The sequence below is a fragment of the Silene latifolia genome, chromosome 8 (assembly GCF_048544455.1).
Source record: "Silene latifolia isolate original U9 population chromosome 8, ASM4854445v1, whole genome shotgun sequence".
Classification (NCBI taxonomy): Eukaryota; Viridiplantae; Streptophyta; class Magnoliopsida; order Caryophyllales; family Caryophyllaceae; genus Silene; species Silene latifolia.
The window spans coordinates 52,658,534-52,677,761 of NC_133533.1; the positions used below are offsets into that span (position 1 = coordinate 52,658,534).

Sequence of the window (19,228 nt, forward strand, 5' to 3'; positions counted from 1 at the left end):
GGTTTAGAAAACTTGATTTGTCTGAAGACCGATTATGGTAGGGCTATATTAAAACTGTCATAAGTGGAGTTCTAAAAATGATATTTTTGTAATTCCAATTGGAGGTGATAGCTTGTTATCTTACGATTCTAACGATAGGTCACATGCCCAAAATGACCAAGTAACGAGTGAGATATGACTGTTTTACTTAAAAACGACAAATCTTGAGAATCATGCGATACTCGACCGAGTAGGCCCTACTCGGCCGAGTATCTTTCATACTCGACCGAGTAACCCATACTCGGCCGAGGAATCTTTCTGTGAAAATCCCGTTCAGCTTCTGGAGTCGTGAACTCGGTCGAGTAGTCTCACTACTCGACCGAGTGTCCTGTACTCGGTAGAATACGTCATGTACTCGACCGAGTTTGTTTTATGTGACCGAATCTTATGACCAATTGTACTACGTGATATTACGTTTTTTTTACTTTGTGTTTGATAAATGCTTGGTTAAGTACCTGGAGAAGACAAGTACAGTAGCATAAAGAATTGCAAGGAATAAAGATTGAAAGATGGTTTATTTCTCAGATTCTGCCTCTTAATTATTTTGGCTGTTATTTTATACATGGTTAAGATATGTTAACTAAATTTTTTATATGTGTTAGTCTCATGTGTTAGCTTTCAATTGCCGATGGTCTCATGCCTATACGAGTTACGGATTAAGAGAAATAAATATTTTAGTAAACAGTGGTCAAAATGTTACTGCATAGTGCCAATTTCGACCAACCAATTTGTAAAATTTGCCATTTTATATGTATACATGATTTTTGAGTGATTCTAACTCTCCTAATTAGTAGACTCGTAGAAGTTTCCATATTGATAAACCTCACCTGATATGGATGTGTCATTAATGAATTATGATTTTTGCAAGGGGTATTGCTCTTTCACATACGCCTTTTACTCTTTCACATACGTAGTTTACACTGTTACCCTTCTCAGTTATTTCTTCCTTTACCCATTAGATTTTTTTCTCCCTTTCATAATCCCCTTTCACCATTAAATCACCATCATCTATCTCCATTAACCACCTCACACCTCCATTAACCAACACCTTGCCGGAAACCCATTACTCCGGCCGACCCCACGCCTACCGGAGTAATGATTTACGGAAAAAAAAAACAATGAACAGTAACCCCTACCCTGCAACTTCGCCTCCCCCGCACTCACCCTCCCCCGCAACGCCCCACCCCTGCGACTCCGACCACCGCCCACCTGACCCGACGACCCTTCTTCACAGCTCACCACTCAACATGCCTTCCGCCATCAACATAATTGAAGAACTTTTAGGGTGATTATAAACCCTAATTTTAAGACAAAATAATGAATAAACAATAAACAAGTTTTTAATAATAGTTAAACAAATTAGTATTACTTCATTAATTGAAGAATTTGAAGAATTGTAATTCATTGTTCAAGTTGTAGAATAATTAGGTTTTAATTTTAGGGGAAATGAAAACCTAATTTGTTTAGATTTAGAAAAAGGGTAGAGGATGGAAATTTTATGAAAAAAAGTATGTGAAAGAGTAAAAGGCGATGTGAAAGAGCAACACCGTTTGCAAAGTTGACCTTGAAATGTGACAAATTGCTTTGATAACAATCTGCTTTGACCAATCGGTTTGGGAAAATCATTATAAATTGATTATTTGTGCTTTGGACCTAATTTTAACTCTCCCCATTCCGTGACTCTCTGTATTTTCTAAAAAGTCTAAAAACTCATGTATTCGTTAAGTTGTTATTTATTGGTGATTCTGGAAGTTATAGCATGTTTTATAGTGCCTGTGAATGTGTGTCTGATGACAAGTTTCTAATAAAGGTTATACTATGAATTTCGAAATCTTAGTTTCTATGTTTTGGCGACATGTTTATGTGTAATTATAAGTAGCTTAACCTATAAGCTTATGTGGAATAAGTGATGACATTGAAAGATTGGGGGTGTCGTGTCTTATATGTCACTTATTACATAACGATGTCTGCAAATAGCATGAACATGAATGATAGCTAGGATTGATTAAGTGGATTGATTGTTGCACATATTATAGATACTAACAAGTGTGATTACGTGCAAGTAATTTGTGGTCACCTAAGCTAACGAGTCTGGTCGAGTCAAATATGTTACATGGTTGATTATTATATTATCGGCATGAATATGGGATAGAACACAGTAGGTGTTAAATGAATCGTTGTAGAATGAGGTAATTCATATAATAGTCCATGAGTAATGTACGATGAGTTAATGGGGTGTTAGTAATTATCATGTAAATTAAAGTAGACATACAAATAAGAAGCTAATATGTTGAAACGGAAGTATTAAGTGATTTATTTGTATAAGTCTAGCATGTCTAGTGATATGAAAATATATGGTTGACGGTGCAAATAGATGGCTTATGTGATGACGTGAGCAGCTGAATGATAGTTAATTGATGGTAATATAATGGTGTTGAAGTGTGCATTTTTATTTATTTATTTAGTGATCCACATGAGTTGACATAGAACATGTTATTAATCACGATGCAAATGATGATTGTCCTAGTATGTATTGTGCTTGTAAACAAGTGTGTAGTAATAATTCGAACATGTGTGGGTACCGAGTTTGAGCATGATGTGGAATTACGGGTTATACATGTATAATTGATTCATGTGCATATTTTTAATTTATTTTCCAAATAGTACTAATGTGGATACAAATTTGTGCGTAATAGCAAGAATTAGCAACTTATACTATGTATGTACAACTTAATGAAAGTAATAAGCATGAGTAACAATAAGATGGCTTTTGTTGTTTACATCCCTTGTGCATTCTTGATAATCACAATAAATTGGTAACTCATTAGGAAGCTTGATAAGTAGCATAACAAGTCAAGCATGTTAGGTTATTTGAACTAGTATAACATTGATATGTAATTAAAGGTTGTGTTATTACATGTGTTTATTGTTCGAGTATATGTGCATAAACAATGATTTGGTCTCGTCCTTTTGGTATTAGTTGGCTAAGTGAGCTTTGTAATACTCCGTATTTATAAGTCTTGGGGTACTCTATCGAGTAAGCCTTACTCTGTCGAGTAAGGGTAAGTTGCGAAATAAAATAGTTTCTGACCTGTTGGGTACTCGATCGAGTAGCTGGGGCACTCGATCGAGTAAGGGGGTACTCGATCGAGTGTCCGGTTTTTTTGCCAGGGGAGTTTTCTCGGGTTTTGTTAATTATGCGATTAAGGTATTTAAGTTTCGTCGTCATTGTTTTAAATCACTTTTACAAAACCTAAAACCCTGTTTAAGAGAGAAAGCAACCAGTTCATCTTCTAATCGCATTCTTAGCAATTCCGGAGTTGACGGTCGATTCTTGTCGTTATTCGTATCGTTGAGTTCCTTGCGTCGAGGGTAAGATCTATGTACCCTTTTTTTCGCTTTTTCCTAGTTTTGGTTAAACCCCCAATCTCTAAATTAGGTTTAACCAAATCAAAGGAAAGACAATAAAAAGGGTACATAGATCTTACCTCGACGCAAGGAACTCAACGATACGAATAACGACAAGAACTCGACCGTCCAACTCCGGAATTGCTAAGAATGCGATTAGGAAGATGAACTGGTTGCTTTCTCTCTTAAACAAGGTTTTAGGTTTTGTAAAAGTGATTTTAAACAATGACGACGAAACTTAAATACCTTAATCGCATACTTAACAAAACCCGAGAAAACTCCCCGTAAAACCGGACACTCGATCGAGTACCCAAGGTACTCGATCGAGTACCCCCTTACTCGATCGAGTGCCCCAGCTACTCGATCGAGTACCCAACAGGTCAGAAACTATTTTATTTCGCAACTTACCCTTACTCGACAGAGTAAGGCCTACTCGATAGAGTACCCCAAGACTTATAAATACGGAGTATTACAGTCTTCCCTCCTTAAAAGGAACTTCGTCCCCGAAGTTCAAACCACTACTAAACAAAGGTACTCCCACAACATTCCCGACTCAAAAGCCAAACAAAATTTAACATAAAACATGATACTAACCCAACTCATCCCGACAAACATACCGACACTACATATAAAAGGTGTATAAAACTCTTAAAACTGCTCGCGATCATCTCCTACCCTCCCTAAAAGAAACAAGGTTACGTCCCCGTAACCATACATACCTGATCAAAGAGGAAAGGGTAACGCTCTTTCATAGCTTCCTCTGGCTCCCATGTAGCTTCCTCGGTCTCGTGGTTAGACCAAAGGATCTTAAGCAAAACTGTCTCACCACTCCTAGTCTTTCTAACCTTTCGGTCTAGAATCTGCTTAGGCACCTCAAGATATGATAAGGACTCATTTAGTTCTAAGCTCTCTGCCTCTAACACATGTGACGGGTCACTCACATACTTCCGCAGCTGCGATACATGAAACACATTATGCACTCTCTCTAACGCAGCTGGTAAAGCCAGACGATAAGCAACTTCCCCAACTCGCTCTAAGATCTCATAAGGCCCTATAAACTTCTGACTTAGCTTGCCTTTCGTCCCAAATCTCATAACTCCGCGCATAGGAGAAACTTTCAAGAGAACCTTGTCCCTAACTTGAAACTCTATATCCCGGCGATGTAGATCTGCATAACTCTTTTGCCTGTCCTGAGCTGCTCTCATCCTTTCTCTGATTATCTTAATCTGTTCCACCATCTCATACACCATCTCTGGTCCTAGAACCACTGCCTCAGCACTGTCATCCCAACAGATTGGACTCCTACACCTTCTCCCATACAAAGCCTCAAACGGTGCCATACCTATACTGGTGTGATAACTGTTATTGTAAGAAAATTCTATCAAGTCCAACCTTTGCTCCCAGCTACCACCAAAATCCATCACACAAGCTCGCAACATATCCTCAAGAGTCTTGATTGTTCTCTCAGTCTGCCCGTCTGTCGCAGGATGAAATGCTGTACTCATCTTCAAAGTTGTTCCCAACGATTCCTGCAACTCTTTCCAAAACCTCGATATAAACCTCGCATCTCTGTCAGACACTATGTCCTTAGGGACTCTATGTAACTTAAGCACGTTCTTTCGATAGCCATAGCCAATTGTGCCTTAGTCCATGTATCTTTCATTGGAACAAAGTGAGCTGACTTGGTCAGACGATCCACTATCACCCAAATCATGTTGTTACCTTGTTGACTCTTAGGCAAACCCACAATGAAATCCATGGAAATGGATTCCCACTTCCACTCAGGCACCTCTAAAGACTGAATCTTACCTTGTGGTCGTCTCTGTTCCCCTTTTACTCTCTGGCATGTCAAACAACGGGACACAAACTCAGCTGTCTCTTTCTTCATCCCAGGCCACCAAAACGTTTTCTTCAAATCCTTGTATATCTTGTCTCCACCTGGATGAACTGAATATGGTGTGCAATGCGCCTCCGTCATGATCGTCTTTTTCAACACCTCATCATTAGGAACACACCACCTACCATCAAACCTCAAGCTACCATCTGTATGAATAGAAAAGCGGGACACTGTCCCTTTCTCTACTCCAGCTCTCCACTCAACTATCTTAGGATCCAAAGCCTCGCTTATCCCGAATATCATCATAAAACTCCGGATGTCTTTGTCATATCACCCATGGCATCTCCTTTCTCGCATCATATGTATCCCAAAGCTCGCTACCTCATCCTCACCTCATCAAAGATAGAGTCAGACACAAGGAATGTACACTCTTCCTACTCAAAGCATCAGCAACAACATTGGCCTTCCCTTCATGGTAGATGATTTCCATGTCGTAGTCGCCAATCAACTCCATCCACCTCCTCTGTCTCATGTTCAACTCCTTCTGCGTGAAGATGTACTTAAGACTCTTGTGATCAAAAAATACCTTAAAGATTGCTCCATAAAGGTAATGTCTCCAAATCTTGAGAGCAAACACCACTGCACCCAACTCCAGATCATGAGTAGGGTAATTCTCCTCATAAGGCTTCAACTGCCTAGAAGCATATGCAATCACTTTACCATTCTGCATTAACACACATCCCAGCCCATTCTTCGAGGCATCCGTATAAACCTCAAAATTCTCGCTCCCTTCAGTAATGCTAGGGACAGGAGCCGTGGTCAAACGCTCCTTTAATGTCCGAACGCCGTCTCACAACTCTCATCCCAACGAAACCTGTTCTCTTTCCTCATCAACGCTGTCATCGGTCTAGCTATCTTGGAGAAATCTTTCACGAACCGTCTGTAGTATCCAGCTAAACCCAAGAAACTCCTAACCTCAGCAACACTCTTTGGTGCTTCCCACTTTGTCACTGCCTCAATCTTCGCCGGATCCACAGCTACCCCATCTTTAGAGATCACATGCCCCAGAAAAGCAACTTTCTCTAACCAGAACTCACACTTGGACAGCTTGGCATACAACTCATGATCCCTCAAAGTCTGCAACACGATTCTAAAATGCTCCTCGTGCTCCTCCTTAGTCTTAGAGTAGACTAAGATATCATCGATAAACACCACTACAAATGGTCCAAGAACTGTCCTCAAGATTCTATTCATCAAATCCATAAACACTGCCGGCGCATTAGACAATCCAAACGGCATCACCACATACTCATAATGGCCATACCTCGACGTGAAAGTCGTCTTTGGTATGTCCACCTCTCTAATCTTCACCGATGGTACCCCGACCTCAAATCAATCTTAGAAAAGACTCATTGCACCACTCAACCGATCAAACAAGTCATCTATCCTTGGCAAAGGATACTTGTTCTTTATCGTCACACGGTTCACTCTCCTAATCTATGCATAACCTCAAACTCCCATCTTTCTTCTTCACGAAAAGAACCGGTGCTCCCCACGGCGATACACTTGGTCTAATGTATCCCTTCTCTATCAAATCATCCAACTGCTTTCTAAGCTCCTCCATCTCCTTAGGACCCATACGGTACGGTGCCTTAGAGATTGGCCCCGTCCCTAGCTTCAACTCAACGGTGAAATCTATCCTCCTCTTCTGGTGGCAACCCCCCTAATCTCCTCGGAAAAACATCTGCAAACTCTCCCACCACTGGTATCTCATCAACTGTCGGAATCTCTATCCGGTCATCTCTCACATGGCACAGGATCAAAGGACATCCCTTCCTCAGATAAGACTTCAAGGTAACAGCTGCAATCAACTTAACTTTGGGTTTGACTAGAAACCCACGATAAGACACACTAACACCCTTTGGACCTCTTAAGGACACTTTCTTTTGATGACAGTCTATCTTAGCTTTATACTTTCCTAACCAATCCATCCCAACTATCATCTCAAAACCGTTAAGAGGAAACTCTAGCAAGTCTACAGGGAAATCAACTTGCCCAACTATCAAAGATACATCTCTAAACAATCTCCCACACGATACAGACTCAATCAACATGAGAGGGCTCCCAACATACATACACCAGGTTCATTTTAATTGACACCCTACATTCATTAGTTTTATTGGTTTCAGGTTCCAAAACCTGGCTCTGATACCACTTTATAACACTCCCACTTACCAAGGAGCCTTAATAAGACCTTCCCTAATAAATAAGGGCGTCACCATCTCGGTTGCCCGAGGAAAAATATATCAAATTGACAATAAAAGAACAATTAAAGCTTTATTAAAAGTAAACTCGTTAAACCGTTACAAGGCCCAAAACATAACTAACCACTACAACGGAAGGTACAAAAGAACTAAAGTGAACAGTCTGATCTAGGTGATTACAACGGCGACTCGTTCCCTCCATGAACACCAGCTAAGCTTCCAACTATCGACACACCTGATAAGACTATCTGCTCACCATTTGCCGACAATATAAATGAATCACCACAGACACACAACAAACAGAAACACAAGGCACACACACATGGTCAGTCAACTATACAATCAATAATACACTAAAGTAAAATCCAACCAATACAAACAAATCCTGTAACAATCATCAATTGTCACTCCAAAACAAGTGTTTGAACCGCAGTCCGGACACGACGAATCCCCGCAGTGAGTAGTTCTGCCAGGTTACTTATCGCAGCAAGTAACCTACTCCGCCGGTGGTCTGGTAGACCGCAGCCGTGCTACATCCCTCTTATGACGGGAGCCACAAGGCCCGAACATGGGTGTGAAGACCATCTCCCGACAATGGCTCCACACTCAATACTATCAATGTCAATAATATTACAATAATTCCACACCAATGATAACCACACAATGCCGCAACAACTTATAATCAATCATACAGAAGAACTGAGTGGGGAAACCCTACCTTTATCGTTTCTCTAGCAAGCACCGACCATCACACACGCACACGGACACTGCCATCTACACCTACAACAACGGTATGATCCTATCTCAACCAACTATAATCCTAATTGAAACCACAGGGGTGACAACGACTTACCTAACTCGATTGACTGATGATAGGGTTACGTCCCAACTCGCGCATCTCGCTCCCATGACGGTCTTTTAGGTGGAGGATTCAAAGGTGCTAAGATGAGGAGAGGAAGGGAGGGAGAAAGGGAGACAAAGGTCTGGTTTAGGTTTTGGGATAAAATGAGAAATATTTTTACGAAAATGATTTAAGCCGTAACTTCCGTGTTATATTATAACACGCTGACGCTAGGCCACTCGGTCGAGTACTGAACATGCTCGACCGAGTACGCTGCACTCGGTCGAATGCCACCGACACTCGGCCAAGTGACCCGTACTAGGTCGAGTCCACAACCTCTAATACAATCTAACTCTATCTTTATCCCCTAGCAAAGGTCTCATTAGGTCACGGGTCGGTCAACGGGTGCCCAATAGGGCGGGTATTACATTATGTTATAGGACGGTCTTATAAGAGAATTAATGTTTTATTTTAAAATTATTTGATTTTTTTTGGACTTTTAGTTAATGGGTTGGTTTTATGGTAAAAGACCGCCTTATTAAACAATTTGTGTAATAAGAAAGGGCTTTAACAAATATGAGCCCAAATTAAATATCTAGCCCAAACCAAATCTCATGCTTGACCATTTATATGGAGTGTTGTAAACCTAGTCCCTCCGTCCCGTTGAATAGTTAACGTTTACTTTATTTTGTGAAGGAAAAATAAATCAAATGTTAACTATTGACTAGGAGAGATGAAGTAAATGGTTCTCTTATTCTATGAAATGTTAGTAGAAGCTGTGTTGAATATAATAAGATGCTTGATAGATTGAAACTTATCATGATAGACTTATACTCCGTATTTGTTAAAACACTATGCTTATATTAAAACTAAGATCTGTATACATTAAGAAAACATAGGGCACGAGAAATACCCTCTTACAACTTATAGGACTTTCATAACTGTTCTTTGAGACTTTTATGTGCATTGTACGAGTAACAAATGAACATTGAAAATGAGATGACATCATCGGATAGTTTCGAGTCTTGATATTAACCTATCTCATATACTCCGATATGTAAGGTCCAGTAAGATGATGAACCCCGTCTAAGGACATGTAAAAGCGTGATATCGACACTCAGTATCTCCGATAATGCTCTACCATTTTCGGTAGGGGTAAAAAGCTATTATGACCCTCATAACCCTACTATAATACTACCCAAAGCTAAATCCGATGATGTAAAAGAGAAAAATATAAATAATTTCTTTATCCAAAATGGTCAATCAAAACCTCATTCACCAAATCACTCAATACTTGGACTTCCAATTCAACTCCCAATTCTCTCTTCTCTTCTTCAAACTTACTCCATTGCTCTTGTTCTTCTTCCATATATTTAATGCTCCCTTCTCTATCCTTAAAAGCTTGGCTTCTCCATGTAATCTTCCCTATTGCCCTGCTTAAGTATTCCCTTGATTTTACTTCGATTTCATCGTCGACTTTTCGTATCTCATCTTCTTGTTCTTGTACTACTTCTTCTATATCTGTCTCGTCGTCATCTTCGAAAACACCAGCAAGATTTTCGAAAGAGCGGATACTTTGAAGTAACCTTTGTTTAGTTCCTGTAGTTATAGATTCACAAGTTAGCTTTGACATTGTGTTTAGGACAATATGCTCTTTCCTATACAGTATCTATCAATGTTACTTGAACCCTTCACTACTTCAAGTAATTTTGATACTTGATTCATTTTTGACAAACTATGTTATTATATATGGAGTACTTATTAATCTATAAAACAATTGTATTTGACATGCAAATGAGTGCGACATTTGCAGTCGAGTCTAGGTAGCATAACAATCGAAAAAGGCTTAGAAACAAGATTTCAATTAGTGGTAGAAGTATAGTTTCTTACTCTCCATGTTTGCCAAACTTTTGTCGAACGAGGAAACGAATTCTTCATCGGATACTTGTTCACTAAATGGTGAATCAATTTCTTCCCTAAATGGAGAATTAAGTACTGAAACAGGGCTATGTTGCTCTTTGCCATCTTCCATATTCATATTATCTAGCTCCTGCATTGTTAACCAGATTTCTAATTAATTAAGCTCATTGATGTATACAAAGTCATGCCAATACTCAACTTGGTTTGCAAACATCAATCAGTTATACAACTAAAATCACTAGGAAACCATAATGCTTACCATAATGCAAACATCAATCAGTTATAAATTCATACATGGAGCCAAAGACTTTATATCCTTCAATTCCGGATTTTGAAGGAATAAAACAAAATGACTTGACTAAAGTGAGTGCAGTTCTTTCTTTAGTGAAGCGACAATCATTCAATGTAGTTTTCGACGCAATTTTTATCTCTATTCGAAAACAGTCTTTTTATGTTGCTAACACAAAGTTAAGATTGTGTATATCTGATTTCTTACCCTGCAATTTGCGGGATCTATTGAGACATTGAGGCAGTGGGCAGTGGCGGAGCCAGGATTCTAAGTCAGCAGGGGCGAAAGAGTAATATTATAAGGGGAATCGAAAAAATTCGAAAATTTTAACTATAAATTTCGAAATTTTCAAATGCCAGCGAGAGCGATCACCCCTGCTAGTCCCCTCGCTTCACCACTGCATTGACGTGTCAATGTTATTGTAGTAGTATAGATAAGGATGAAGCCAGTTGAAGTGACAATAAGTATGATGAATTGGTAGTCCGATGAGTTAATTAGCAAACAATATGAAAAAGAGAGGTAACATGCAACATTAATATGTGTCATATAATTGTATGAATAAAACCCCACTTGCTGTTCACTAAACATATAATCCGTATATTGTTCATCAACAATGAGACAAATAAGACGTTGAAATAACGCGGTTACTCGTACCAACTTAGCACACATTGACCCATGGACCATAGTTTAAGTGATTAATTAACAACTCAAAGCCAGATTTGGTGGAATATAATCATATAATAACAAACACAAGCTTCTCAAATCATCAAACAACAGACATATACACGTACTTTGCTTTTATTTATCATCAGCTTTTGTCCCCCGGGACTAACATCATACTACTCCCATCCAAACCAAAGGTAACACTTGCTTTTTGGCACTATTCATGGTCATAGGGAATATTTGATATCACTCTTAATCTATAAGACAAAATATAGTCATGTGAGATCTTGTTTGATTTATCGTCATGAATGCTACAAGAATATCAAATTTTTAAAATTTTTAATAGTGTGTAACTATAGATATTCAAGTTGCAAAACGTGCCTCGGCAAGTGTGATAAAGCAACTGTTACCTTTAGTTTGGATGAGAGGGAGTATATGCTATTGTCATTTGTCTTAATTCCATTGGGCACCCCCTCACACGTATCGACTACGGAATACTATGATCATCGTCTTTGGAATACTTAAACTAACTTAATATTTTAGACTCCTTTTCAACTTGCTTTTTTTATTCACAGGAATCCAATTTGAAACCATTTTATTAAGAGATTAGAGCTATTATAAGTTTGTAACTTCTACTAACCAACTTATGGTTTACCCTCCACCCTTGCTCTATAGACCATACAAATCAATTGAGAATAAAAGCTGTCTACGTAAGTATTAGTTTGAATGTTTGATCTTGTTTTCAACACCATCATCAACCAAAATATAGGCTTTGATAAATTCGTAACATAACCCAAACGAACGCGCTTGCAAAATGGTCACTTGTAAGTTTTACCTCGGCAATAAATTGGCCATGAATAGGGTAGTATTTTTTACTACATCAAACAATCAAATTTCTCCTTTTAATTTCTGTTTGCCAAACACTATAAATTTAGACTTGTAATGAACATAACTCCTACCATGTTGTTAATTCTAGCAATAATATATATTTGTCTCAATTTTTCGTGTATCCTTTGGCTTATTTGACTTTTAAATAACAGTCGATGACGAAGATAATCATCAATTGTAAATATTGTTATTGGATAAGAAGTGGACCAAACAGCAAATGATAATAATTAAGTAATATACTCTTTAAAGCATTCTCAATTACTCCGTATATAAAAAGCTAACAAAGGAACATATACAACAAAAAATATACTCCCTCCGTCCCGTTTATTAATAGAGCATTTTGGTACTAACAAAAGTATTGCATGAACATCGAAACTCATTTTTGGATTTACTAAAGCAGGAGACTTTATTTATTTAGGTGTCTATAGGTCGACTATACTTTGAAAAAATTGTTTGATTCTAGAAATAGGGATCGAACTTGTAATCTCGTAGTTAAAGAGAGAGCGTACAATAAATGAGCGAGTAATCTTTAGTTTGACAAAATTACGCAAAATACGATGAAAGAAAACAATAAAAACTGACCGACCTCCTTGGATCCCACATAAGAAACCGTTGCCACCACGTCGTTATCCTGGTCCCACAATTTACTTTCCTCGCAAGAATTTCCCCACCAACACGGTAACTCATCCGCAGTAAAACAACTCTCCTCCTTTTCACCTAAGCTCGACTCTGACCCGAACAAATTGCTACTATCAGAACTAGTAGCAATGGAGATTCTTTCATCATCAACAGAAGCAGTAACAGGGGAATAATCCAGCGGCTGGGATGCTTCTTCGACCAAGTCACGAGACGATCTCCACCGTAGGATGTCCTTAACTTTAACCCTGTTATCATTGTTGGACGTATACCTATTCTTTTTACTAAAGGAAAATCTGTCGAGTAGACTGGTAGATAGGCTTCTAGGAAGTGATGAGGTAGAGGACCCCCGGCGAAGAGATTTGATTGCGGAGGAAATGAGTTTCTGAAAGGAGGTGACTGCGGCTCGTGAGCGGCTGCTTCGGGTTCTAGGGAGTGTATTCGGGTGTCGGCGAGGGTTGTTGTTGTTGTTGTTGTTGTTGTTGAGTTCTTGGAGGAATTCTTTGAGCATTTTGGGAGGGGGTTCTGTTATGCACTTCTTATCTCTGTTTTTAGAAGCCATTAACATTGTTTTTGTTTTTGTTTTTTCGAGAAAAAGGATATGATGAGATAAAAGTATAGAAAAGTGTAGGAGGAATTGTAAGAGAGGGGATTATATATATTATATATATGTGGGGGTGTTGTATGGAGTGGGTGAGAATTGGTGAGTTGCCAAGGGAGTGTTGGGATGAGAAAGGGTGAGGTAGTTTCTCTTATGTAGAAATTCAATTATTATCTTCCACCGTTTAAGAAATGTTGTATTTCAGTTTCAGTTAGTGTCGCTTGTAATTCTAGCTCGGTTAGTTCAATATCAAGTAGTAATCCTTAGCATGTATTGTAATTTGGTATGTTGTCTTGTTGGAATCGAATAATATATGCTCCTTTTTCATAGTTTATATAATAAGATAGTACACGTTTGTTTAAAAAAAATACAATTATTCTCCATTTATAAGATATAGGTATCCGTCTTAAGTTAAAACGGATCAAATGATAATATGAATAATTTCTTGGTATTCTATTACCCCAACTTATCTGTTTTAGTTAAGGTTTTAAGATTTTATGCAAGTATTTAAAGAGACTAGTAATACATGCTCCGTATATACATATATACCAATATGCACTTTAAAAAAAAAATAATGGCCAGTTTATTGCAATAATATCGAAAAACTAATATTTTCTATGGAATTTTAAAAATAAAAATATTCAAAGACAAGAGTGATTCCACTAGCAATTAAGGTTTTCTTCCTAAAATCAATAAATGAAATTAATTATAAGTAGCTCACTAGCTTATAAATTTGTCTACTCTAACTAAATCAAACGATGTTGGATAACTCCACAATACAAACATAGCTAGCCTGGATAGTGACCTAAACAATCCCTCCCTTTACTTTCACATTATCTTTACTGACCTAGTCGGAGGCCAATAAAAACAACAGTTTACGTACAAGTCAGTGAAATTCTGTCATAAAAGCAATTGACAATAGAGATAAACTCACTAACTTATAAAGTTATCTCGTTATTACTTCTACTAGTGTGAAACTAATTGGTAATATGGAGAGAAGCTCACTAATACATGGCTCAAATATCGTCACATACGTAGAAACAAGCAAGTAATAAAACAAAGTACTCCGTATTAAACTATTAATCTTATAAACATATACGTAGTATGAAAAAGTAGTCGATTTACACTAATAGATCATATCAACAAAATGCAAGAGTCATGCACCCCATTTTAAGGTACTCCGTATAGGATAACAAGAGTAGAAGCGTGTATGTTTCTTAGATTTGGAGGCTAGCTACCACGCACTAAATAAACTAATTATAATTAGTAATGATCAACTAACTTTAAAGTGTTAATACCAAAAGTATTTGTCCATATTAGAGACATGAGAACATGCTAAACATCCTTGATTATATACGAATCTTTACTCGTCTTGGGACACTACTTGGAGTACTTACGACTCCTACTTTATACTCCACCTTAACAATCGATTCCCCAACTATGTAGACTTAAGTGACTCATTTTTCATGGGTCAATGCTAATATTCAATTCATCAAGTACAATATATAGTAGCATATGGAAAATTAGTACATATCCTCTAATAGAGTCAGAATTATATATGTGAGTTCATCTATATATTTTAGTCGGTAAATTTCAATCTCAACTGTTAGATGAAGAAAATGAAGGGCCAAATCAAATTTTGTAAGACACAAAAAACACGGACCACTCACAGACAATTTTATGCGACTCGCTCATGCTTTTTTTTTCCGTTGTTTTTAATTTTCTCTGTTTTTCTCTTTCTTCTGGGTGAAATGTGAGTATATTATAAAATGAGGTCAATATACGATGGGAGAGCTAGTTATCTTTCAAAAGACTACTATTACACGAGTGTCATCTTTCTTACCAAATCTAAATCGCTACTTTCATCTCATTTGTTTATTTCTCCTCCATATCCTTGTCTCCATCCCCTCAAGAATCTGCAATGCAAACTTCGTGGCCTAGCTAGAACCCCCGTCTACTACTCGCATTTGTATATCCGGTGTCGGACTTGATAGATGGCATCCATGGCCGAGCGCTTGTACCCCTCTTTGGACCTTCGACCTGTCTTGTGAGCACACCACCAACACATTGTTCTCGGTATACTCCATCCTATACCATGTTTCGAGACAATCGAAAGAGCTTGTTGTTATAAACACACGCAAAGAAAAGGTGGTCTTGAGATTCTCACATTGTCCACACAGGTAGCATCTGTCATCAAATATCCATGCCATACAACACCAATTTGTCATTAGTGTGCAAACTCTCATGAGCAAAGAACCAACCCAAAAATTGATGCTTAGATATGACCCATGCATTCCAAACCACAACATACCAAATGACTTGTGGCATGACATCTTTGAGTCATTTGTAGCAACCAAGATGAGTATAACCCTAAGCCAACATCCCATTTCCCATTTGCATAGCCAGCAATGAATGTCCTGCTTTACTTAACAAATTCTCCTCCAAACCCAACTGGAATTGACACTTAGCTTGTAGTCCATCCAATTTTGTCCCTTTAGGTAGTTCCGATGCATCCGATGCACCCGGATAGAATCTCTTCTCATAGAATCGTATCAACTAATCTACCAACCATTGCTTTGTTCCAATATCATCCCGATCCTTAATCCCAAGTCCTCCTTTATCTTTTGGCCTACATATTTTGTCTCATGCCACTAAAGGAACCCTTCTATAGTCTGCACTGCCATCCCATAAAAAATTCCTGCATCAGTTAGCCTCAATATTATTAATAATCCCCTTAAGGAGAATGAACATAGAAGACCAGTAGAAGTGCAAGGAAGTTAGTAAAGTCTTAACAAGTATTAATTTCCCAGCATAAGAAAACTTCCTGACTCCATAACTGTGAATTCTACTACATATTTTCTCCACTAAGCACCCACATTCCTTTTTCTTCAATCTTATGGTTTGTATAGGCATGCCCAAATACTTGAATGGCATCACACCTTCAGCAAACCCTGATACCCTAAGGATATCCTGTTTAATCTACTCTGGTACACCATTAATATAGGCATTTGATTTGGACGCACTAACTTTCAGTCCTCTAGCTTTAGAGAAAGTAAAGAAATATTAAAGCAGAAGCATCATTGAAGTAGCATCTCCTCTACTGAATAATAGAACATCATCAGGAAACATCAAAATTGCTAAGCTTAGTTATTTATATAAAGGGTGATAATTTGAAATCAAACTTGGCAGCAACATATTTTAGAGTTATAATCAAATACTCCATGTAGAGAGTAAAGATAAGGGGAGATAGGTGTTCCCCTTGTCTGAGTCTTTTGCAAGGGAAATAACCAAACATTTCATCATTGATAGATTATGTAAAAGTGACAGTAGTGATGCATTGCATAATTATCTCTTTAAACTTAACAGGGAACTTGAGCATATCCATGAGCTGGTCCACAAAAGTCCATTCCACCGTGTCATAAGCCTTTTGTAAATGAATTCTAAACATGCATCTAGGTGTAGCATTAGGCCTCTCATAAAGTCTAATTAAGTCCTGACAAATCATAATATTTTCCCGAATGCTTCTGTTCTAAATGAAGTCTCCCGGGTCTTGATAAAAAAATATAAGGCAGCACCTCTGCTAATCTAGCACATAGAAACTTAGAAATGACCCTATAGACCACATTACAACAAGAAATTGGACGAAATTCTAAAACACTTTGTGGTCTCTCACATTTGGGAATGAGGGTCAAGTTAGCAGCATTTAGCTGTTTGAGTAGTTTTCCTTGATGAAAGAAATCCATTACAACACTTATAACATCACCACCTATCTCACCCCAAGAATCTTTGAAAATTTTATTAGTATAGCCATCTGGTCCAGGTGATTTGATGTCAGGTATGCTAAACAAGGTATCCCCGATCTCCTTTGTAGTGACTTGTTTGAGAAGACTGACATAATGTTCAACATTGCATCTAGCTAGGTCCCCGCTCAATGATATTTTTACGTATCTCGTATTGTGTCCTGCCTGGTCCCTAACAAATATTGATAGTATTTCAAGAAAGCATTGTGTATCTGCTAAGCATTATCACACATCTTTTCATTCATATCCTCTACCATGACCACTTTATTCTCATTCCTTCTTTTCTTAAGAAGACCATGAAAGTATGCACTGTTAGTATCTCCCTCCTTTATCCACAAACTCTTTGATTTTTGGGATAAAAAACTATCTCTTGCTATACTTAGTTCCTTTAATTCCTTTGAAGCTTTATACTCTTTTGTGATCAACTGCAAATTAGAAGGGTCTTTTCCAATTTGCTCCTGCAACTCCTCCACATGCTTCTACAAGTATGTCAAGTAGTATTCTCAATATCACCAAGCCCTCTCTGTTTTCAATGCGGGTTTCAATTTTCTCAAGTTTTTGGCCAGTTTGAACATACATGTACCAGCAATACTGGTATCCCACTTTTTTTGATGAAGTAATAATTAAACATTGCTTCTGTAAGGCTAATAAAGTTGCGGAATTTATGGGCTCGGTCAGACATTCTTGTCCAATTCTTTCGAGGTGGTTTGAAAGCCGGTGGATTCAGCTCACCTCTATCATCCGAAAGGAGATCAATCTAATTTTCTTGCCTTATCAAAATAAAAAATAAAAAAAATACTGGTATCCCAATTACTTCTCACAATAGGCATAAAATCCTTTGAGCCACCCCACATGCTGAAATACTTGAAGCCGCTCTTACGCTGGACTTGCTTAGAGCTACTTACAATGCAAGGAGTGTGATCAAACATTCTTTCAGGAAAGAAATGAGCATATAAATTTAGGGAAGTGATCATAACAATCTGCAACACAATTTACGAAAGGCTCTATCTCAACAGAGGGAGTATCACCACCAAAACTCTCATTTACAGGCTAGCACACATTGAAATCACTAGCAATTGCCCATGGACCATTAACATGTGCAATTCTCCTCAAGTGATCCCAACGAGGGGCGCAATCTTGAATCCCATTAAAAGCATAGACCATAGTCATAAAGAAAGCAATCCTCTGTTTTTCCGTGTTATAGTTTCTTATAACTTGTGATATTGTTTGCTATAACTTCTGATATTGTTACTAAACTCATGGACTCAAATATCTAGGGTCCGTTTCCGTGATCCTAATTCTCCTTCGATATGAGTATATATATATATTCATAAATATTGACATTAAGGAGTAATTGTATCATTTATTAGATAGGTAAGTCGATATTGGTGTAACCGTTCGATAAGTAAGGTAAAAGGTAAAAAAAAAAGTGATGATACTATTAATGAATGAAATATGATTCCGCACTCGAAAAATTTAAGCGTGGCTTAATAGACTCCTCAAACGTATCGTAAATTAGCATGTATGATAATAACCCTATATAAATTAAAAAAATGAGATGATGTTATCAAGTTGTATAGACATTTTATATATGTAATGTTTATTTTTGAAGTCTAACAAAGAGCCGAAAATATCTAAGACAACGACCCTTTACTTAAAAGTTATGCACGATGATTCACCGTAATGAACTAATGAAGATAAGAGATTCAACTAATTTTCTCAAATTTATGAGACAAATGAGTGAACAATTAGTAAGTGACACGTGAATAATTGTACAATTACGTTGATATACAACTATTGAGAGTCATCATCGTGATGAACTGATGATAACGATTGTTTGAGTTATGCTAATTTAATCAAACTTTAGGCATAACACGTGCTTGCTTAACATATGTTGATTTTACATAAAATTATTAATTAATGGGTCAAATCTTTGTTTCATTCATGTCCATTGCATCATAGTACTCCATATGATTGATTTTTCTAATTAATAGTGCACATAGACTATACAGATTATTAGCTTCTATACTAAAAATATGTTG

General features: G+C 37.6%; 1 protein-coding gene across 1 annotated transcript; it reads right to left on the reverse strand.

Moving 5' to 3' along the window:
- Positions 1–9,611: 9,611 nt before the first annotated feature.
- LOC141596842 (uncharacterized) lies at positions 9,612–13,487 on the reverse strand. The gene is made up of 3 exons (XM_074417097.1): positions 12,736–13,487; positions 10,280–10,439; positions 9,612–9,988 (listed from the first exon to the last, which is right to left on the reverse strand). The coding sequence occupies exons 1-3, from the start codon at positions 13,351–13,353 to the stop codon at positions 9,636–9,638; spliced, it is 1,131 nt and encodes a 376-aa protein (XP_074273198.1). The 5' UTR covers positions 13,354–13,487; the 3' UTR covers positions 9,612–9,635.
- Between the last annotated feature and the right edge of the window lie 5,741 nt (positions 13,488–19,228).

What these genes read in the sequence shown, in the direction of transcription:
- LOC141596842 (XM_074417097.1), bottom strand. Translation starts at nt 13,353, where the DNA reads ATGTTAATGGCTTCTAAAAACAGAGATAAGAAGTGCATAACAGAACCC. An exon ending in CTTATGTGGGATCCAAGGAG is followed by an intron (nt 10,440 to 12,735) that starts GTCGGTCAGTTT and finishes TTAACAATGCAG; the next exon opens with GAGCTAGATAATATGAATAT. An exon ending in AAGTTTGGCAAACATGGAGA is followed by an intron (nt 9,989 to 10,279) that starts GTAAGAAACTAT and finishes CTATAACTACAG; the next exon opens with GAACTAAACAAAGGTTACTT.